Source organism: Macrotis lagotis, chromosome X (assembly GCF_037893015.1).
Source record: "Macrotis lagotis isolate mMagLag1 chromosome X, bilby.v1.9.chrom.fasta, whole genome shotgun sequence".
Lineage (NCBI taxonomy): Eukaryota > Metazoa > Chordata > Mammalia > Peramelemorphia > Peramelidae > Macrotis > Macrotis lagotis.
Window position 1 is genome coordinate 307,685,467 of NC_133666.1, and position 18,486 is coordinate 307,703,952.

Below are 18,486 nucleotides of genomic sequence, written 5' to 3' on the forward strand. Positions count from 1 at the left end.
TTCCTCTCCCTTCCTTTTCATTACTTAATCTTGTCAAGATTTTTCAAGTCTACTTCTAAATGGCTCTCACCCTAATTTCTCTCTCTTTACTCAAGCAACATAACCTTAATTTAGATCCTTCTCATTTTAAACCTGAAATATTGTAATAGTCTTAGTTGGACTTCCTGTCCCAAAACCTACCATTTCCAGTTCACTTTGCAAAACAGTCTCCCTAAGGCTCCCTAAAATTTGACCATGTCATCGTCCTTTGAAAAAATCTTTACTGCTTGATTTCCTAGAAGATAAAATGCAAAGGCTTTCTATGATCTGACTCCTCTTTAACTTCATATTACTCCACATCACAAATTTTACCTTCCAACCAAATTGGCATACTAAGTATTTTTTCAAATGTGTTCCTCCTTTTCCCAGCTCTAGACAATCATCCAAATCACTCTGTATGCTTCTGGAATGAGTTCCTGCATCATCTCTATTTCTCAGGATGCTTTCCTTCTTTCAAGGCTCAACTCAGAAACCAATTCCTCCAGGAAGCCTTTCCTGATCCCTAAAGTCTTGTTCACCCCTCCCCAGTCCCTAAGTACTCATTCATTGACTGACTAAGGGACCTGTTATATCCCCTCAGGGGGTATAATATGGAATGTTATGGAAACCCCAGGGCACAAGAAGGGATTCTGGAGAACTTAGCAAAGGCTAACTTGTGTGCCTGCTTGGCTGTATTTTTGTTAAGCCCCAAACCACTAGTGCCCTGGGGAGGGAGAGATCTATGCCCACTCCTAGCTTTGAGGGGAAAGAAATCGTCAGAGGAGTTATGGATGCTAAAGATGATATTGAGTAGAATCACTACCTCCCCAGAGTTTACCTTCTCTTAGGACAAAATTTTGGTTGTATGCATGTTTCTATCAGTCTGAAGAGGGAATAGGAAGGTCTCATTCATTCAAAATGAGGCAGGGTGGGAGTGGGTGATGAGGAGAAGGCTGTCCTTCAGCTCCTCCCCAAACATTGACCAAAATAAATTGAATTCTTTAGTCCCAAGATGAGGAAAAGGAATCATGAGCATTACTGCTGAGGTTCACCATCCCCACTAATTAAAAGGCTAAGGCTCAACTCATATGTCACTTTTACAAAAAGCCTTCTCTGATCCCAGGACCCTTGTGCTTCTCCTCCTCAGGTGTCCTTACCTTAGTACTTACTTGTATCACCAACCCTTACACACTTTTTACAAAGTGAATACTTGATATAGCATTGTTGAATTAATAGATTATGCAGGTAGGAAAATATAAGACTTGACAAAGAATTGGTGGTGGAGGTTAGGGGAAAGAAAGGGGAGCAAATCAAAGATGACATTAAGGTTTCAAGTCTGGTTGACCTGGAAGTGACAATACTATCATCAGACATAAAATGGTAGGGGAAGGGACAGGTTTGGAGGAATTTTGATGCATTTGGTTTTGAATATTTGGAACTATTAGAATGATTGTCAAGAGAGCTAAGCATTTGAAGCAAGCATTTAAGTGCCTATTATGTGCTAAGCACTGTGTTAAACACTTTACAAATACTATTTGATTTGATTTGATTCTTACCCAAACTTTGTGAGGTTGGAGCTGCTAAGACCCCCATTTTACAGTGGAGGGAAACTGAGACAGACAAAGGTTAAAGGACTTGCCCCCTGCTAGTGTCTGAGGCAGTATTTGAATTTAGGTCTTCCTGACCCCAGGCCCAATTCTCTATCCACTACACCACCTAGTGGCCAAGAGGACAGTGTTCCATCAGTAGAACTGGAAGAGTTAGGGGGAGGGACAAGTTTAGACAGGAGGAAAGATTGAAGATGGAGATACTGATTTGTTATTCCACTACACACAAATGATCATTGAAGTAATAACAGTGGATAAGTTTGCCCAGGATGAGAATGAAGAAGTGTCATGCAGAAGGACTGGATGTAGCTTCCATGAGCAAAATTACATGGATAGACTTCTTTCTCAATGTAAACAAGAACTTTCTGACTCTTAGAGCTCTCCAGAAAAATGTAAGGGACTGCCTTCTTTAGCTGCATCACTTGTAGTAGAGAAGATGACTCCACTTCTCAGGGAGTTCAGTCATTGTATGGGAAGCTGGACTACCTAATCTCCATTCTTCTCAAACTGAAGAGTTCATAAATCTTTGATTAACTCCATTTCTGTGTCTTTGTGATGTTGTAAGACTTTTTAAATGGGTCTTTAAATATGGGTCTTTAAATAACTTCAGCAGGATAAGAAATGGCATGAGCAAAGCAGGAAAGCATAGAAAATTATCAGAGAATGGTTGGGGTGGCTAGGTGCTGTAGTGGATAAGAGCACCAGCCCTGGAGACAGGAGGACCTAAGTTCAACTCCAGCCTCAGACACTTAATAATTACCTATGAGGGGAAAAAGGAGAGAGAATGATCCAGTTTTGCTCATGAAAATTAGGCTCCTATCTTCATCAGTCAGCATCCTTCTTTTCCAGATTTCATGTTACTCTCTATGCTCTAGCCCCAGTGAGTCTCTTTACCATTCATCACCACCTCCCTCTTGACTGTTTCTCTTCTGTCAAGGTTTGACTCACTTGCTATTTCCCATCAACATTCCCTGATGTCTCCCTAATCCTGTGCTGACCAGAAATCATCACTTCTTCTGACAGACAGGCTTGATGCCTGCCCAAGTGTGTATTCTATTCTAATAGTATAATTATTACAGTTTGTGTGCATTATTGTTGGCCTTACTAAAATGAGAATTTGTTGAGGTCAGAAACAGCAACTTGTTTCTCTCAAAGAGGAGGAGCTCTGAAAATTATCTTCATGGAGATAGTTGAAGGCTTTGGAGTTGATGACATGCTCAACAAAGAGATTGTAGAGTAAAAAAGAGGCAGAGGTCAGAAGATTGAACCTTGAGGATAATGAGCTTGAAGAAGAAGAAAGAAGTAGATTCAACTAAAGAGACTGAAGAAGTAGGAGGACTAGAACAGGATTTAGGATTGCTTAGACTTTCTTCATTTCAGTGACAAATATCTTTGGATTGGAAGGGACTTCAAGGATTGTCTGTTCCAACCAATGATTATGGACTTAGACAGGCTAAGGCTGTCTGATGTCAGTAGTATCTATGATTCTGTATTTTTATTTCCATTAGCCACATTGCTCTGTAGCACATATGAAGCTTATATATGAAGCTTAACTGCTTTTCAGCTCCCAATTTTTTAGGGTGGATAAGTCTCAAATAGATATCCTCTCATTCATATTATTAACAAAGTCTGATCGGCCTTCTTTGTTGTTTTTTTTTTTAATCAAAAAATTTCCTTAGTGCAACATTAAGGTGCTGTGCAATTGTGGTTTATAGTATAAAAAAAAAGTAATCTCTACCTTTTTTGCCTCCCTTCAAATGAAAAACCATTGGTTTTGTGATTTGGCGAGAGTCTTTTTGAAACAATTTTTTTCCTTTACCAATCAGAACCATTTTCTCACTTTCATACTACCTTGCCAAATTCTCTTCTCATAGCTCATGATTGAGAAAGGTCAAGTAAAATTATAAGCCATGAAATTGTGTGCAGGGTGGTCTAGGCAGTACCTTCAAATTGTTTTAAACTTCAAAAGTTCAAGTCTTGCTTGTGAATTTTCATAGTTTGGCTTGCATTTTTCACATTTTCTTTTGGCTACAAATAATTAACTATTCTTGTGGATATTAGAAAGTTTTCCATTTTCACAAATATTCTTTTGATGTAATAATTATTTTAACAATGCTCATCCTTTTCATAAATTAATGTACTTTAGCAACAATTTGTTCATTGAGTTAAATCAATTTTATTAAATTGAAAATGGTTTCACACTGGGCTGTCATATTAATAATAAAGCTAACAAATAAAGCAGATCAATTACTTGTATAATTTTTACCATTTTAAAACTCACTTCCAGTGAACTAATTACTCTCAGGATGTATATTACACTTTGTCCTTAAGGATTTCCGGAAAATTTTTGTCCTTTTTAAAACAAAGTAGGATATATAGATGAAAAAATTGCAGCTTATTTTGGAATTAATAACATTGACATTTTTCTAATACAATTTAAGCATTACTTACAACATGTCGACCTCAAGTAAGGTCAGTATATTTTGAATTAATAGGCTAAATCACAAAGAGTTACCCCATCAATGAGTCTGGTTCTTTTCTATTTTTGGTCCTTTGAAGTGTTGGACAATAGCAGGCACACTACTTATTATTGCTATGTTAAAAAGAGCAATAATCTTGGACTCGGATACTCTGAATTGTAATCCCAGCTCTATCACTTAATAGCTGTGTAATCCAGAGCAGTCAGTACCTTTTGCTTTGCCAAACAAGGAGTTGAGAGAGCTGGGTTCAAATTTCAACTTTACCAACCAGTTACAGAGTGACTTTAGAAAAGTTGCTTCACTTCAGGACCTCTAGCTTTTCATTTGAAATATGAATGAGGGACAGCTAGGTAGTGCAGTGGATAGAGCATCAGCCCTGGAGTCAGGAGGACCCGAGTTCAAATGCAGCCTCAGACACTTAATAATTTACCTAGCTGTGTGACCTTGGGCAAGTCATCTAACCCCATTGCCTTGCAAAAAGAAAAGAAAAGAAATATGAGTGAACTGATCATCTCTGTAGATTCCAGGGCGAAAAAATGTTTAATGTAATGTTGAATTGGTTGATATGTTGATTGGATTTTCTGAACTGCTTTTTTCCTCTCTTTTCAAAAATTCTTTATTATAAGGGTTAATTCACAAGGGAGGAAGAGGGCTATATTCAGAAATAAAAGTGATAAAGAAATACAAGATTGTTTTTTAGGGGGGTTTGTTGTCAAGGCAGTGGGGTTAAGTGACTTGCCCAAGGTCACACAAGTGCTCTATTCACTGTACCACTTAGCTGCTTGGAGATATTGAAATTTTTTAATTTAGAAAGGTAATCTGAGGTGTCCATTTCTTCATCACTTTATTATGATAAAATAAAAACTATCCTTTAAAATATATTTCTTATGAATTTCAGGGTTGTTGTGAAGAAAGTGATTGTAAAACTTACCCAAGTGGATCTTTGATCTTGTTAATGTGAAAGTTAGTTGATAGTGATGATGAAGTCAAAACCAAGCAGAGCAGCTGATGGCAAAGGAAGAGATGACTGGCATTCTGAACTCTCTGTAAAGAGAAGCTGCAGTCAGAGGGGAAGAATTGAGGGTACTGACAGGGTGTGGCAGAAGCAATATCTGAGCTGAATTTCCTATAAATTTCCAGGATGATGATGAGAATTGAAATCAAGTTAAACAGTTGATTGTAGATACACATCCCTTATCACTTGTTTTCACATGAGAACAATACATAAACACACACACATACCTACAATGACATTTGGACCACTGCTCCTACAAAATTCCTCTTTCATCACATGCTACAGCCTACTCATACCCACCAGGCACCTCTTCATTATCTCTTGAATGTTTCTTAACTACCATTTTTTGAGAGCTGAAATTGTGTTCATGTGGTCTTTTTTGTAGATACTTAGAATGAGGCCTCCAGTATACAATTACTATACATTCTACAAAATGATATTTCCTATTGCCTTTGGTCATACCATAAAATCAGTTTTGCCAATGCCTTCATTTGCTTCTCCAAGAAGTGTTTGTGAGCATCCTTCCCTTTAGCTGCACCTTCCTTTAGTTTGCTGGGTTTATTTAAATGGAGAATGTCAAAATGGATGCAATTCAATTATTTCAGTTGTATCTAAGTGGTATGATAGGTAAAGGCTAAACGTAAGGTCAAGGAAAACTGAATTCAAATCCAACTTCAGCTACTTGCTATACGTATGACTCAGAGCAGGTAATTTAACCTTGGTCTTCCTTGGTTTTCTCATCTGTAAAATTGACATAATAGAACCTATTTCATAGGATTGTTGTGAAAATTAATTGAAATAATACTTGTAAAGTACTTTACAAACCTTAAAGCATTATATAAATTATTATTAATATTGTCATTTCCATTCACTGGTCCTCAGACAATGATCTCATATTTATAGTGCCAACAATTAAGTTAAGTGCTAAAAGCAAATATAAAAATTATGTTATTTAGCACCTTCTGCCACAAACTCTACATTGAGAGGGATAAAGAAGAATGAAGACCAGTATATTTTCTTGTTTTATGGGCTGACAAAGCCAGAGACTTTATCACCAAATGACCAGCCTCCTCTTCATGAGCCTCTCCACACTGAGCAGCTAGTCAGGGCTGAGACATCCCCTGGACCTTTCCAGCAGCTTCTGGGCTGTCCTAGCCACACTACAGGGAAGCACTGGAGGAAACTTAAACCACTAGCTAATGCTATTGTTGTGATTATTATATTTACTAGAAGAATTACAAAAATTCTCTGATTTTCAGATGAAGATGGTGAGTCGAAGTCAGAGTTGAGTTAAGAAAGGAAAAAGCAACATGCCTTTCTTAAGCACCTAGTGTGTGCCCAGCATTATGTTAAACACTTTACAGATATCTCATTTGATCTTCACAATAATTCTGGGAGGTCTCCATTACACCATTGAGGAAACTGATGCAGATAGAGGTTAAGTGTCTAAGGTAGGCTCTGAACTAGGGTCTTCTTGATTCCAGACCCAGTGCCTCATCTCCAAGAGATGTACACAGTTGGTAGGTTTCTTCTGATCACAAACATACTGTTTTATTTTTCTAACACTTTCATCTTTGCTTCTCTACACTGGTTATATATGATGATTAGTACTTTCAACTCTCTTGTGAAATAATTTCATTAGAATATCAGAAAACATTTATAGAATATTTTAAAGTTTGCAAAGCATTTTGCGGTCTACATATATTATTTCATATTAGACCATAATGCCAGCTCAACACTATAAGAAGGAGAATTCTATAGTTTTCCCAAGCTCTGAAGCCTTCATGTTCTTGATATTTCCAGGTGTCTTAAATAGTCATATAAAAAAACTTCTTTATTTAGTCTGCCCTGAAGATTACCATTTTGGGAAAAAATATGAGTTTTTTCCTATGCTTCTTGCAATTAAAAATTAAAACATTTATTCTTGGACAACCAAGACTTTTTAAATTTCCATTTTTTAATTTATCACGATTTCCTTATACTTCAGATTATAATCTTTTCTTCATTTCTGTCAGTTCTACCTGTGTCTCCTACTTGTACCTTATCACCATCTGTTCTCCACATATCCGACTTTTTTTTGCTTGAAACAATTCAGAAAAGTTCTTCCTTGCCTTCATCCATTATGCCTAATTTGGGGTTAAGTTGTCAATTAGTTCTTGCAAATTTTCTTAGATGTTTTGAGCCTAGGTCCTCTGCATCAATTCTGAATTTTATATTCAACCCATGAAACAAACATGGAGTCCATTCCTACTACCAAAATTATCTTAACCCATTTTAACCCTAGTGAAATCTTGTTTTCTTCCAAACTGATTCTTTAAGTAATCTTATGTAGATGAATTTCTGTAAAGTGCTCTTAATTTACAAAGCTGTAATGGACAGGCACTATTTTTTCTTCTTCACTCAATATGAAGTTCCCATTTGTGTCATAATCAAAATAGAAATTCCAAACATTCTAACCTCAAGTAAAAATAATAAGTAGAATATAAAATAAACTATTAGCTTAATTCAGGCTAACCGTACACAGAAATTTAGGGGTAAGATTAAATAAAAGGCCCATTTTAGTGTGGTAACATTGAAATTCATAGCCATTTTGAGCAATATAAACAGAAATTTTGTAAAAACTTTAGAATTTTTTGAAAAATAAGAAATTTGTGCCTGGCATTCAATAAGGTGAGCCAATAAGGAATAATATTATTCAGCTTTTATCTGCCATCTTTTCATGAGTTTCCTCTGAATCCTAGTTGTAATGTGTAGATCTAAATCACCCTTATTTCTCATTTCTTTTAACTATCTCTTACATGCCATAGTATGTAAAAGTATACATCAGTATGCTCAGCTGTTAGCTGTTATGCATATTACTTTGTATTTCATCATTTTCATTTTTATAAAGGGTTCTGTGCCCCATTCCTCTCCCCACATTGCACCCCCCAACAGTCCCCACCCTATTAGATAGCTGGAAGTAGTCTCCTTGAGGACAAGAACTGTCTTTTTCTACCTTTAAAATTCCATATACCAGTGCAGAGGCTGCAACTTAGTTGGTGCTCAGTACTTCTGTTGAGTGATATTTGACTACTTCAGAAGAAGGAAAAAAGTGATACAACTCACCAGTATTTCTTCTTTTTTTTTTTAATCCCCCACCACCATTATTTTTTAAAAAATACCCAACCCTCTCTTGGGAGAATAATCTTTTACCAGTCAGGAGGGAAGGCTTGCCTGGCATGTACTAACTCCTTTATGTACTCATTCCCCAGAAAAGCACAAAGCTTCATATTGCTGTAAATCTGTGATCTGGTGAACATCATCCACATGTTTCATGACAGGGGGTTAAACTTGACTTTGACATTACTCAAAAGGTCCAACTGACTAATCAGAACATGACATTGGACAATTACTGTTCAAAGCCGATAGGATAATTGAAGGTAATGTACTGTACTTAAGTTTCATGAGTTGAAGCCAAGGTCTGCTCTGAAATATGGTAGGCAGAGGAAGGTTGTAAAACACCCACTGTGGAAAAGTATGTTCCTTTGAAATGTTGGCTTTGAGTTAGAATGTTAAAAACATTCATTTTTATTTTAACCATAGATTTTGCTTTTAAAATTTTCTATTCTTGGCTAAAACTTGTGCAAATATTGGGGTGGGGAAGACTAAGGGGAAGGATGTTGTTGATGTCCTATAACAGTTTTGATGCTTATTATGACAAATGATAATAGCTAGAGCATTGTTGTTATCATCACTAAAATTACTGTGTCTACAATATAGTTTGGTTGGGGAAAACAGACTGAAGTCCTTGAATGAATGAGATTGCAAGAGACATATAGCCTGATCTCAATTTCATTCCATCTGAAATTTTTTGACTGATTTATAAAATCAGAAGCACTTACCCTAAACCTTATTCAGTAAAATAATATAGATTAATGAGTTTGCTGCATAGTTCATGTCAGTTAAATAAATCAGAACTTGAGCTTTTAGAAAATGTGCCTAAAATATATTTAAAAAGATGAATCTTATAGTATCCAATGTTAAGACTATATTACATTTAAGTAAATTGAATCTACATGCAATAGCTTGGTAGGAATAAAAATTTCTTGTAGTGTGAAGCCAATAATCTTTTAGCCCAATGAAATCAAAATTGTCAAAAATTTAGTAGTTCTCCCATTTAATTTTAGTCATTTCTGCCTACATATGAATTCCACAGTAAACCTATCCTGAGTTTTTCTACCTTTTGTTGCTAAATATTCAAAAGAACCCAAGAACATTCTGTCAAAAGTTAAGAGATTAAAAATAAAATTAGGCATACTTGATTGCAGCAACTGAAATGAAAATAAAGAATTTATAATCAGATACTAAAAAAATTGCATGTAAAAGCTTCAAACATAGAGAAATCTTTAAAATGTAAATTTTTACTTTTAAGATATGTATTTGACAAAAATATTACTCACTTTTCAATCTCTGTATAGAATATTTTTGAATAGGTTTTTTTTTTATTTTTCTCCAGAAAAATTCATCAGTTCATCTAAAAGCAATGGGTAGTTCCATGTCATGTGTGTTCTTCAAAATATGGAGAAATTGGGGCGGCTAGGTGGCGTAGTGGATAAAGCACTGGCCCTGGAGTCAGGAGTACCTGAGTTCAAATGCGGCCTCAGACACTTAATAATGACCTAGCTGTGTGGCCTTGAGCAAGCCACTTAACCCCATTTGCCTTGCAAAAACCTTAAAAAAAAATATGGAGAAATTAAATTCAAAATAAACTTGTAACACTAGTGATTAAAATCTTTTAAGAAATCCTACATATTTTAAAGATAGCATTTTGATAATGTATTTATTATTCTATTATCTTCCATTTATATTATACTTCTATTTTCAGCTATAATTATAAACAAGTGCCTCTTATAGCAATACATAGCCCTAGACATGGACATGATCCTGAACATACCCAAAAGAGCTTATTGTAAATGGGGGGAAACAGTATACAGACTGGCACACATTGAAAGACCAACACTGTATGGACTAAACAAACAACTCTCCCATGTTGCAGAGGAGCTAGTGCTAGCAAATTGCTTAAGATAAAAGTAATCGAGGCATCAGCTGCCTTTGTTTTCACTAACTGCAGTGGAGTTGTGAGGCATAATTATGTTAATGGTCCCTGGCTCCAGCTGGGTCTCTTGACTTTCCAGAACAAAAGCTGTTAACAGAGTTTATGGGATGCAGTTCACTTGTTCCATTAGAGTGACGTTGGGGAAAAATTACTGGTGAACAATTAATATTCAAAATAGAATGATTTTTTTAAGTTTTAAAAAGAAAATATATGAAAGAAATTATGTCTATCATTTGACATGGGTTTCTATGAAAAATTAAATTATTGCTGCTACTTTTTAAAAATAAACTTTCAACTTGAAACAGCTCAAATCTGTTTATGTATAAACACATACATGAGAATCTAATTTATCTAAATTATCTAAAGCGGTACTGATAAGTCTTTGATTTCCCCTGAACTAAAAATTGACATCCAAGGTATAATAATGACATTGAAGTTGTAATTTTTAAAGACTTTTGTTTAAAAATGATTTGGGATGGAGCGGCTAGGTGGCGCAGTGGATAGAGTACTGGCCTTGGAGTCAGGAGTACCTGAGTTCAAATGCGGCCTCAGACACTTAATAATTACTTAGCCATGTGGCCTTGGGCAAGCCATTTAACCCCATTGCCTTAGAAAATCTAAAAAAAAAAAATTATTTGGGATTAAGTTACATATTGAAAAACATCAGAGAGCTATTGTAGCCTAGAGGATGCTACTGTGTTAGCATCTTATAGCATGGTTTTGCTCTACAATAGAACTCCAAGTATTCATGTAAGTGGATGATGAAAATAAAATAAAATTCAGAGCCACTTCTGAAAACAGAATTGTAGCCATTAGATTCAATGCTTCTTTTCTTACTATTACTGGTTAAGCCACTAAGATGACCCATTTGTTTGTTAGCTTCTCTTTCTACCTTCTAGGGGAAATGAAATAAAGAAAATCAAACAATTGAGGTACAGAAAAGAAGAGAAGAAACCAGAGGTGTAGGCACTTACTAAATGTTGATTGATTGATTGATTGATTGATTGATTGATGGATTGTTGGAATAATCTGGAGACCTTGGGTGCAATCATTAGCCCTGTAGGCAAAGCCTGTACTTTTAGGTTTATGAGCCAAAGATCAGTTTCCTTTAAATGTGGAGCTGTTTGCTGAAGTGATGTTTCCTATATCAACTTGTTTAAGCAATATTGCTTTCCATTCCAGGTGATCACCTTCTTTAGCTCACGATTGCAACAGGCTGGAGCCGAGCTGTCAGTGGAACGAGTCCTGGAAATCATCAAGCAAGGAGCTGTTGCACTACCCAAAGACAGGCTGAGGGTAAGGGCTTTCAAAGAAAAAAAAATAGTTCAGATCCATTTATGCCAAGATTTGTGTTTGAGCAGTTAGTCTGTCAGTCACCAGGCATTTGTTAAGGTCTTACTATAGGCCAGTCATAGTGCTCAGTGCTGGGGATATAAAGAAAGGCAAAAACAGCCTCTACCCTCAGGCAGCTCAGTCTAACAGGGCAGACTGCATACACACAAGTAGGTACATACAAGAAAATGCAAGTAGGAGGTTATCACAGACAGAAGGAAAGCGAGGACGAGAAGGGTCTTTTCCATAAGGCAAGAGGGCTCTCACTGCCACAAGGTAATATTTTTACACTTTTCCCAATCCCAACTACTATTTTGAACTTTCTCTTCTCTGTCCCAAGCTCCCATACCACCCTTTTCTCTCTTTTGCCCTATCCTTTACTCCTTGATTTCCCCTAGGCTTTATCTCAGAACCCTTTGACATCCTCTTAGGCACTTTGATCTACTCCCCATTTGGCTTCTTCAGTTCATTCTCACATTCATCCTTTGTCTCTTGCTATCTATTGGCTTCTTCAATCACGACCAAATCTTCCTTATCCTTTAAAAATGCTCACTTTACCTTAACATTCCCTTCAGATACCATCTTATATTCTCTTCTCTCTTTTCAGAACATTACTAGAGAAAGCAGTATTCTTTGCCTCCATTCTTTTTCTTTCTTTTTCCCTCTCCAAGATTACTTATGATCTTTCAATTGCCAAATCCAATGACCTTTCTCATTCCTCATCATTCTTTTTTATATTTAATATTTATTTATTCTCATTTTGTACAAATAATGTTTTTATACATTAATAAAATATTCTTGTTTAAGAGTAAACAAAATACCCCCTCCCCCAAAAAAATATAGACTCGCTTGAGCAATAAAGTAAAGGGGAGAGAAAAAAATTAAAATAAAAAAACAATAGTAATAATTATAGGTATGGCCAGGTGGCGCAATGGACAGAGCACCAGCCCTGGAGCCAGGAGCCCATATTCAGCCCTGTACACCCAACAGTCACCCAGCTGTGTGACATGCAAGCCATCCCAATCACACTGCCCTGCAAAAAACCAAAAAAAGAAAAAAAAACCCAAAATAAAATAAAATAGTAATAATAGTAGGGGTGGCTGGGTGGCAGACAGAGCACTGGCCCTTGAGTCAGGAGCACCCAGGTTCAAATCCAGCCTCAGACACCCAATGATCAACCTGCTATGTGGCCCCAGGCAGGCCATCCAGCCCCATTTACCCTGCACCCCCCAAAATAATAATAATAAAAAATGTGCTTCAGTCTTTGTTCCAACACCAACAACTCTGTCACAGGTGGATCACATTCTTTATGATAAGTCCATCACAAAAGTTACTTTCATATTTTTCCAATGTTGCCATTGCTGATCTCAACTCCCTCCTTTCGTATTTCTCTACTACCATGTACTATACTTTCTCTCTCCTTTCACTCTGACTCTGCTGTAGGGTAGCTGAGTGGTACAGCAGACAGATCCCTGGTCCTGGGGCCAAGAGGCCCTGAGCCCCCATACCACCCCTTAGGCCCAGCATCCACCTGGCCCTATGGTCCCAGACAGGCCATCGAATCCCAGCCCCTTGCAAGAAGTAAAAAAGAAAATGTGTTATATCTGACCACTCTCCCCACATGGCTCATCCTCTCCTCCATCACTCACATCATCCCCTTCCCCCTGTCCCCCCCTTCTTACTCCAGATGTCTATACCCCATTGAGTATATATACTGTTTCCTCTCCTAGCCACCTCTGATGAGAGCAAAGATTCCCTCATTTCCCCTTGCCTTCCCCCTTCCATATCACTGCAATAGCTCATTGTAATAAGGAAAAATCTTATATGAAATATCTTGACCTATTCCCCCTCTCCTTTTACTTTCTCCCATTACATTTCCCTTTTTGCTATTGATTCCATTTTTACACCATATTTTATCTTCAAATTCAGCTTTCTCCTGTGCTTCAACTATAAAAGCTCCTTCTACCTGCTCTGTTAACTGAGAAGGTTCATATGCGTATTATCAGTGTCATTTTTCTATGCAGGAATACATGCAGTTCATCATCATTAAGTTCCTCCTATTTTCCCCTTCTCCAATCTCTATGCTTCACCTCAGTCCTGTATTTGAAGATCAAACCTTCTGTTCAGCTCTGGGCATTCCAGCAGGAACATTTGAAATTCCCCTGGTTCATTGAAAGTCCATCTTTTTCCCTGGAAGAGGACATTCAATTTTGCTAGGTAGTAGATTCTCAGTTGCATTCCAAGCTCTTTTGCCTTCCGGTATATTATATTCCAAGCCCTACGAGCTTTTAATGTAGTTGCTGCTAAGTCCTGTGTGATCCTGACTGCAGCTCCATGATATTTGAATTGTGTCCTTCTGGCTGCTTGTAATATTTTCTCTTTGACTTGGGAGTTCTAGAACTTCGCTATAATATTCCTAGGGGTTAGATTTTTGGGATCTCTTTCTCCAGGGGATCAGTGGATTCTCTCCGTTTCTATTTTGCCCTTTGCTTCTAGGATATCGGGGCAATTTTCCTGTAGTAATTCTTTGAAAATGATGTCAAGACTCTTTCCCTGATCATGACTTTCAGGTATTCCAATAATTTTTAAATTATCTTTCCTAAATCTGTTTTCCATATCAGTTGTTTTTTCAATGAGATGTTTCACATTTTCTTCTGATTTTTCATTTTTTTGGTTTTGAAGTATTGATTCCTGATTTCTGGTAAATTCATCAATCTCCCTGAATTCTATTCTTTGTCTGAAGGATTTGTTTTCCTCAGAGAGTTTGCTATTCCTCATCATTCTTGATCTCACTTTAACATGTGACACTGTTAACTATTGCCTCCTCCTAGACACAGACAGATAACATACATAGATAACAATGAGTTATTAAGCATTCACCATGTGCCAAGTATTATGTTAAGAGCTGAGAATACAAATACAAGCAAAAATAATAGTCTGTGCCCTCAAAAAGTTCACATTCTTTTGGGACAGAACAACACATAAAGGGAAGCTGAAAGGGGTGGAGGGAAAAAGGCATCCCTGTGGCTTAAGTTTGCTAGGGAAGAGAAGAAAACCAGAAGATTTAGGAATTAGGAGCAGATCTGGGAGAGAAGGGAGTTCATATGGCCTAGGCATTTCATAAAATGGCAGTCCTGAGTCAAAGACTCAGATATCAGAGAAGGCCAGCAGAACAGAGAAAGCATCTCCAGGATGAACAGGACTGGGGTAAAGATGTTGAAAAGTCCCAAGAGTCAGATATGGACCTGGAAGAGAATTCCCCTGCTTGTCTAGTCTCATTTCAGTTCTCCCACTGCTAACACAGCTCCTAACACATAATAAAAGAATGAAAGTGTGCTGTATAATTGAAGGAGTCCCTGCTAAGCTCTGCTGCTGGTCATCGGTTACTAACTATATGCTATGTGCATCATTTTGAGTAAGACATTTCACTTTTCTGGGTGGAAAAAATGAAGAGTATGAACCTCTAACGTCTTTCTAGTTCTAATATTGACAGTGAGATTTGAAATCCAGGTCTCTGCTGTGCCCAAACCCAGCACTCTTCCCACTATTCCATGCTGCTGTTAATAATATTCCAACATACCAACATCTTAATCTTTTTGATAAATACCTAAAGCATATTGGCAAAAAAAGATTATAGAATATATTGTAGCATCTGTTATTTAAGATAGACATAAAAGATAGGTAACTTCAAAATGAAAATGCTTGTTTAATAAGCTATATTTGAAAGTTTAGAATATGGTATGACTTATTGATTTATTCTTTTTTAGGACATAAATTAAACATGGAAAATTTCAAAGCTTTTCCAACCTCAATTTTGGTTTCTGGGAGGATTATTTTTGCTCCTTACACATGAGAAATTGGTATACTAGTGGGAGCTGAAAGTATATTTGCCAGAACTTTTAAAATGCCACTTGGGTTGGAGATTTGGAAGCCACATTTATGGAAGAATTACTCTTCCAACTTGGGAGAGATAAACAAAAAGATTTGGAGGACCCTGTCATAGTAACTGACTTTCAACCAAATAAAATATTTTTCAATCAAATGTTATTTGACATAACCCTGCAAAATATTTATATAATTTCCTGTGGAGTAATATATACTCTTTGGATAAGTCCATCCATACAGTTAAACAACTTGGCTGTTCAGAATAAATAGAATTAATATCATTTTAAACATTTTTCTCTTACTGCTATATTGTAAAAGCCTGGACAGGCAGATCTAGGTAGTTTTTCCTACATAAACAGAGACATAAAGAACAGACACTGAAATCATAAGTTGCTTATTTCTCTTTTAGTCTGTGGAAGGAAATAGATGAAGCTAGTGGGCCTTCCTGGTACTGATGTAGAAGCTGCAGCTCAAAGATAGCATTGTTTTCATTACAGACAAGCAGTGCATAATCCAGGCTTCTGTTTTGCTTATTAGCAGCAATTTAAAGATCACTATGATATGTGAAAATTGGCCCCCAAAATTCATTGATTCTTTACCACCATCCTTTCCTCCCTTTTTTAGTGAAGTTCACAGTTGCTTTTTCTTCCTTTTAGTGAATTATCTATTTGGTTTGAGGATTAGGAATGTGAGAAAGATGATACTCTTGATGTCTGGAAATTAATTCCTGATTTTCAATGACAAGTAGCTAGGTGAATAATCCCTTTTGCATTTGGTACAAACATAGCTGATTACCTGAAATGCATTATTTGAGTTCAGAGACCAAATGCACTCATCATGTTCAGAAAAATTCAGCATCCAATTTCATACAAAATCCTTTTTTCACCTGAAAAAATTTTAAGGTTTAATTCTACAAAGCAAACACAAAAATTAGCTAAGTTGAAATTTCAAGAATTTAAAAAAACTCAGTATTATTATTTGCTCTCAAAAATTATTTATTGCTGGCTTAGTGTCTTTTTGGAGGAGTGGGAAGTTTCTCTTCTTATCCTTCATGCCATTGCTCATCTAATCTTGGTTCCCAAAACCATTCTCAACTATTTGTCTAATGTCTCTTATTCCTCTTCATTTAAAATATTAATGTCTCTTTCCAATATTCAGCCTTCAATACCTGCCACTCAAAGTTATACTGTACCAAAATGGAAGGGGAAAATTTTCAACCTACTTTATAATTCCAAAGCTTTAAGCAGACCTTATCTCTATTTAAAATTGATATGTCTTTTACTTGTTTATTTATTTGTAACCCCAAGTACCTCAGTGAATGATGACAGAATAGCATTCTAAGACATCTTCCCTTTTCTTTATATGCCATAGTTCATTTCCCAAGGGTAGCTAGGTGGTGCAATGGATAGAGCACTAGCCTTGGATTCAGGATGATTGGAATTCAAGTGTGACCTCAGACACTTACTGCTTACTAGCTCTGTGACCTTGGGCAAGTCATTTAGCCCTGATTGCCTGGCATCCAGGGCCATCTCCAGTGTCCTGATTCATATCTTGCCACTGGACCCAGATGGCTCTGGAGGAGAACCTGAGGCTGGTGATTTAGTATAGCATCTCCCCCTCACTCAAATCCAATTTTGTGCTTGTCATGGTATCACCTACCTGATGTCATGGTCGTCTTCAAACATTATTATTAGCTCATTTCCCTTTAGTTTCAACTAGTTCCAGCATTCTATGCTTTCCCAAACCCTTCACATCATAGACTATCCATTCATCCTTCCCTCTGGATTCATTTCTTTCCTCATATGTGATAAAACATGGTGTGTTGAAAACAGTGTTGAATCCGATCTTAGAAGTCTTAGATTTGGATCCCAGTTCCATTATTTTCTCTCTTGTGGCTTGGAGCAAGACGCATCACATCTTGTGGATATTAGCTTCCTTATCCTCAAAATGAAAGAGTTGAACTAGGTCAATGGTTCTCAAAGTGTGGTCCAGAGGATCCCAAAGACCCTTTCAGGGAATCCTCAAGGTAAAAACTATTTTTATAATCATACTAGGTTGTTTTAATTTCTAATATGGTAAATATTAAAACCCACATAAACAAAAGTTCTTTAGTGGAGTCTCCAATAATTTTTAAGAGTATAAAGTGGGGTTGCTAAGAGAAAAACATTAAAAACGAATAGACTACCTTCTAATCCTAAGTTAATGAATTTATGTCAATTATCTGGTAAAGGTTGTTTAATGCTATTTTCCTAATTAAAAAAATGAACAATTATTGAGTATCTGTTCTTTTCATAGGACTCTGTCAGGCATATATCAGAAATGCCAATTGTAAGACACAGTCACAGTTACTAGTGTAAAACACTAGTCTACTTGGGGAGACAGATCACATGCTCATTAAAAATGAACCAAGATAACTTATACAAGATAACTTGAGTTGAGTGTCAAATGAGTGATACAGGTAAGATATAAATACAGAACTATAAAAGTTCAGAGGGGAAAGAAGGTCCCCAAGCATTCTGGAAAATGGTTAGAATTTGGAGAAATGAAAAAGAATGATGGAAAATGGAAGCTAAGTGAGTTAGTGAGTAGTGATAAAGATGCAAAAGAAGAAAAAAATCAATAAAACATTAAAAAAACTCAGAAGAAAATCAAAAAGTTCATGGGGGAATTTTTGATACTACTTTGTTAAATTTAATATACACTTTTTTAAAAAACTACATATATTTAAAGAAATCTCCTTTTCTTCTTTTTTCTGTCACAATGTTTGTGTTTTTGCTGACAATCAAATCCACAGTAACAAAGTTAATTTTTTTTTAAAGAAGGACATTTAAACTCATACAGAGGAAAGTAGAATGTAGACAACAATATGCACAGTTACTCCAGAATTGTAAAGGGAAAGAACAAGAAAATAAAAGTGAACCATGGGGCAGCTAGGTAGCACAGTGGATAGAGCACTGGCCTTGGAGTCAGGAGTACCTGAGTTCAAATCCGGCCTCAGACACTTAATAATTACCTAGCCATGTGGCCTTGGGCAAGCCACTTAATCCCATTGCC

The 18,486-nt window shown here is 36.5% G+C and overlaps 1 protein-coding gene across 3 annotated transcripts in view; it reads left to right on the forward strand.

The window, feature by feature from the left end:
- Positions 1–18,486, forward strand: part of DYM (dymeclin) — a 619,494-nt gene that overhangs the window by 532,106 nt on the left and 68,902 nt on the right. For all 3 annotated transcript variants that reach the window (XM_074206163.1, XM_074206161.1, XM_074206162.1), the window contains one exon: positions 11,398–11,511. In XM_074206163.1, the coding sequence (XP_074062264.1) occupies positions 11,398–11,511 (114 nt within the window). The remainder of the gene's footprint in view (positions 1–11,397; positions 11,512–18,486) is intronic.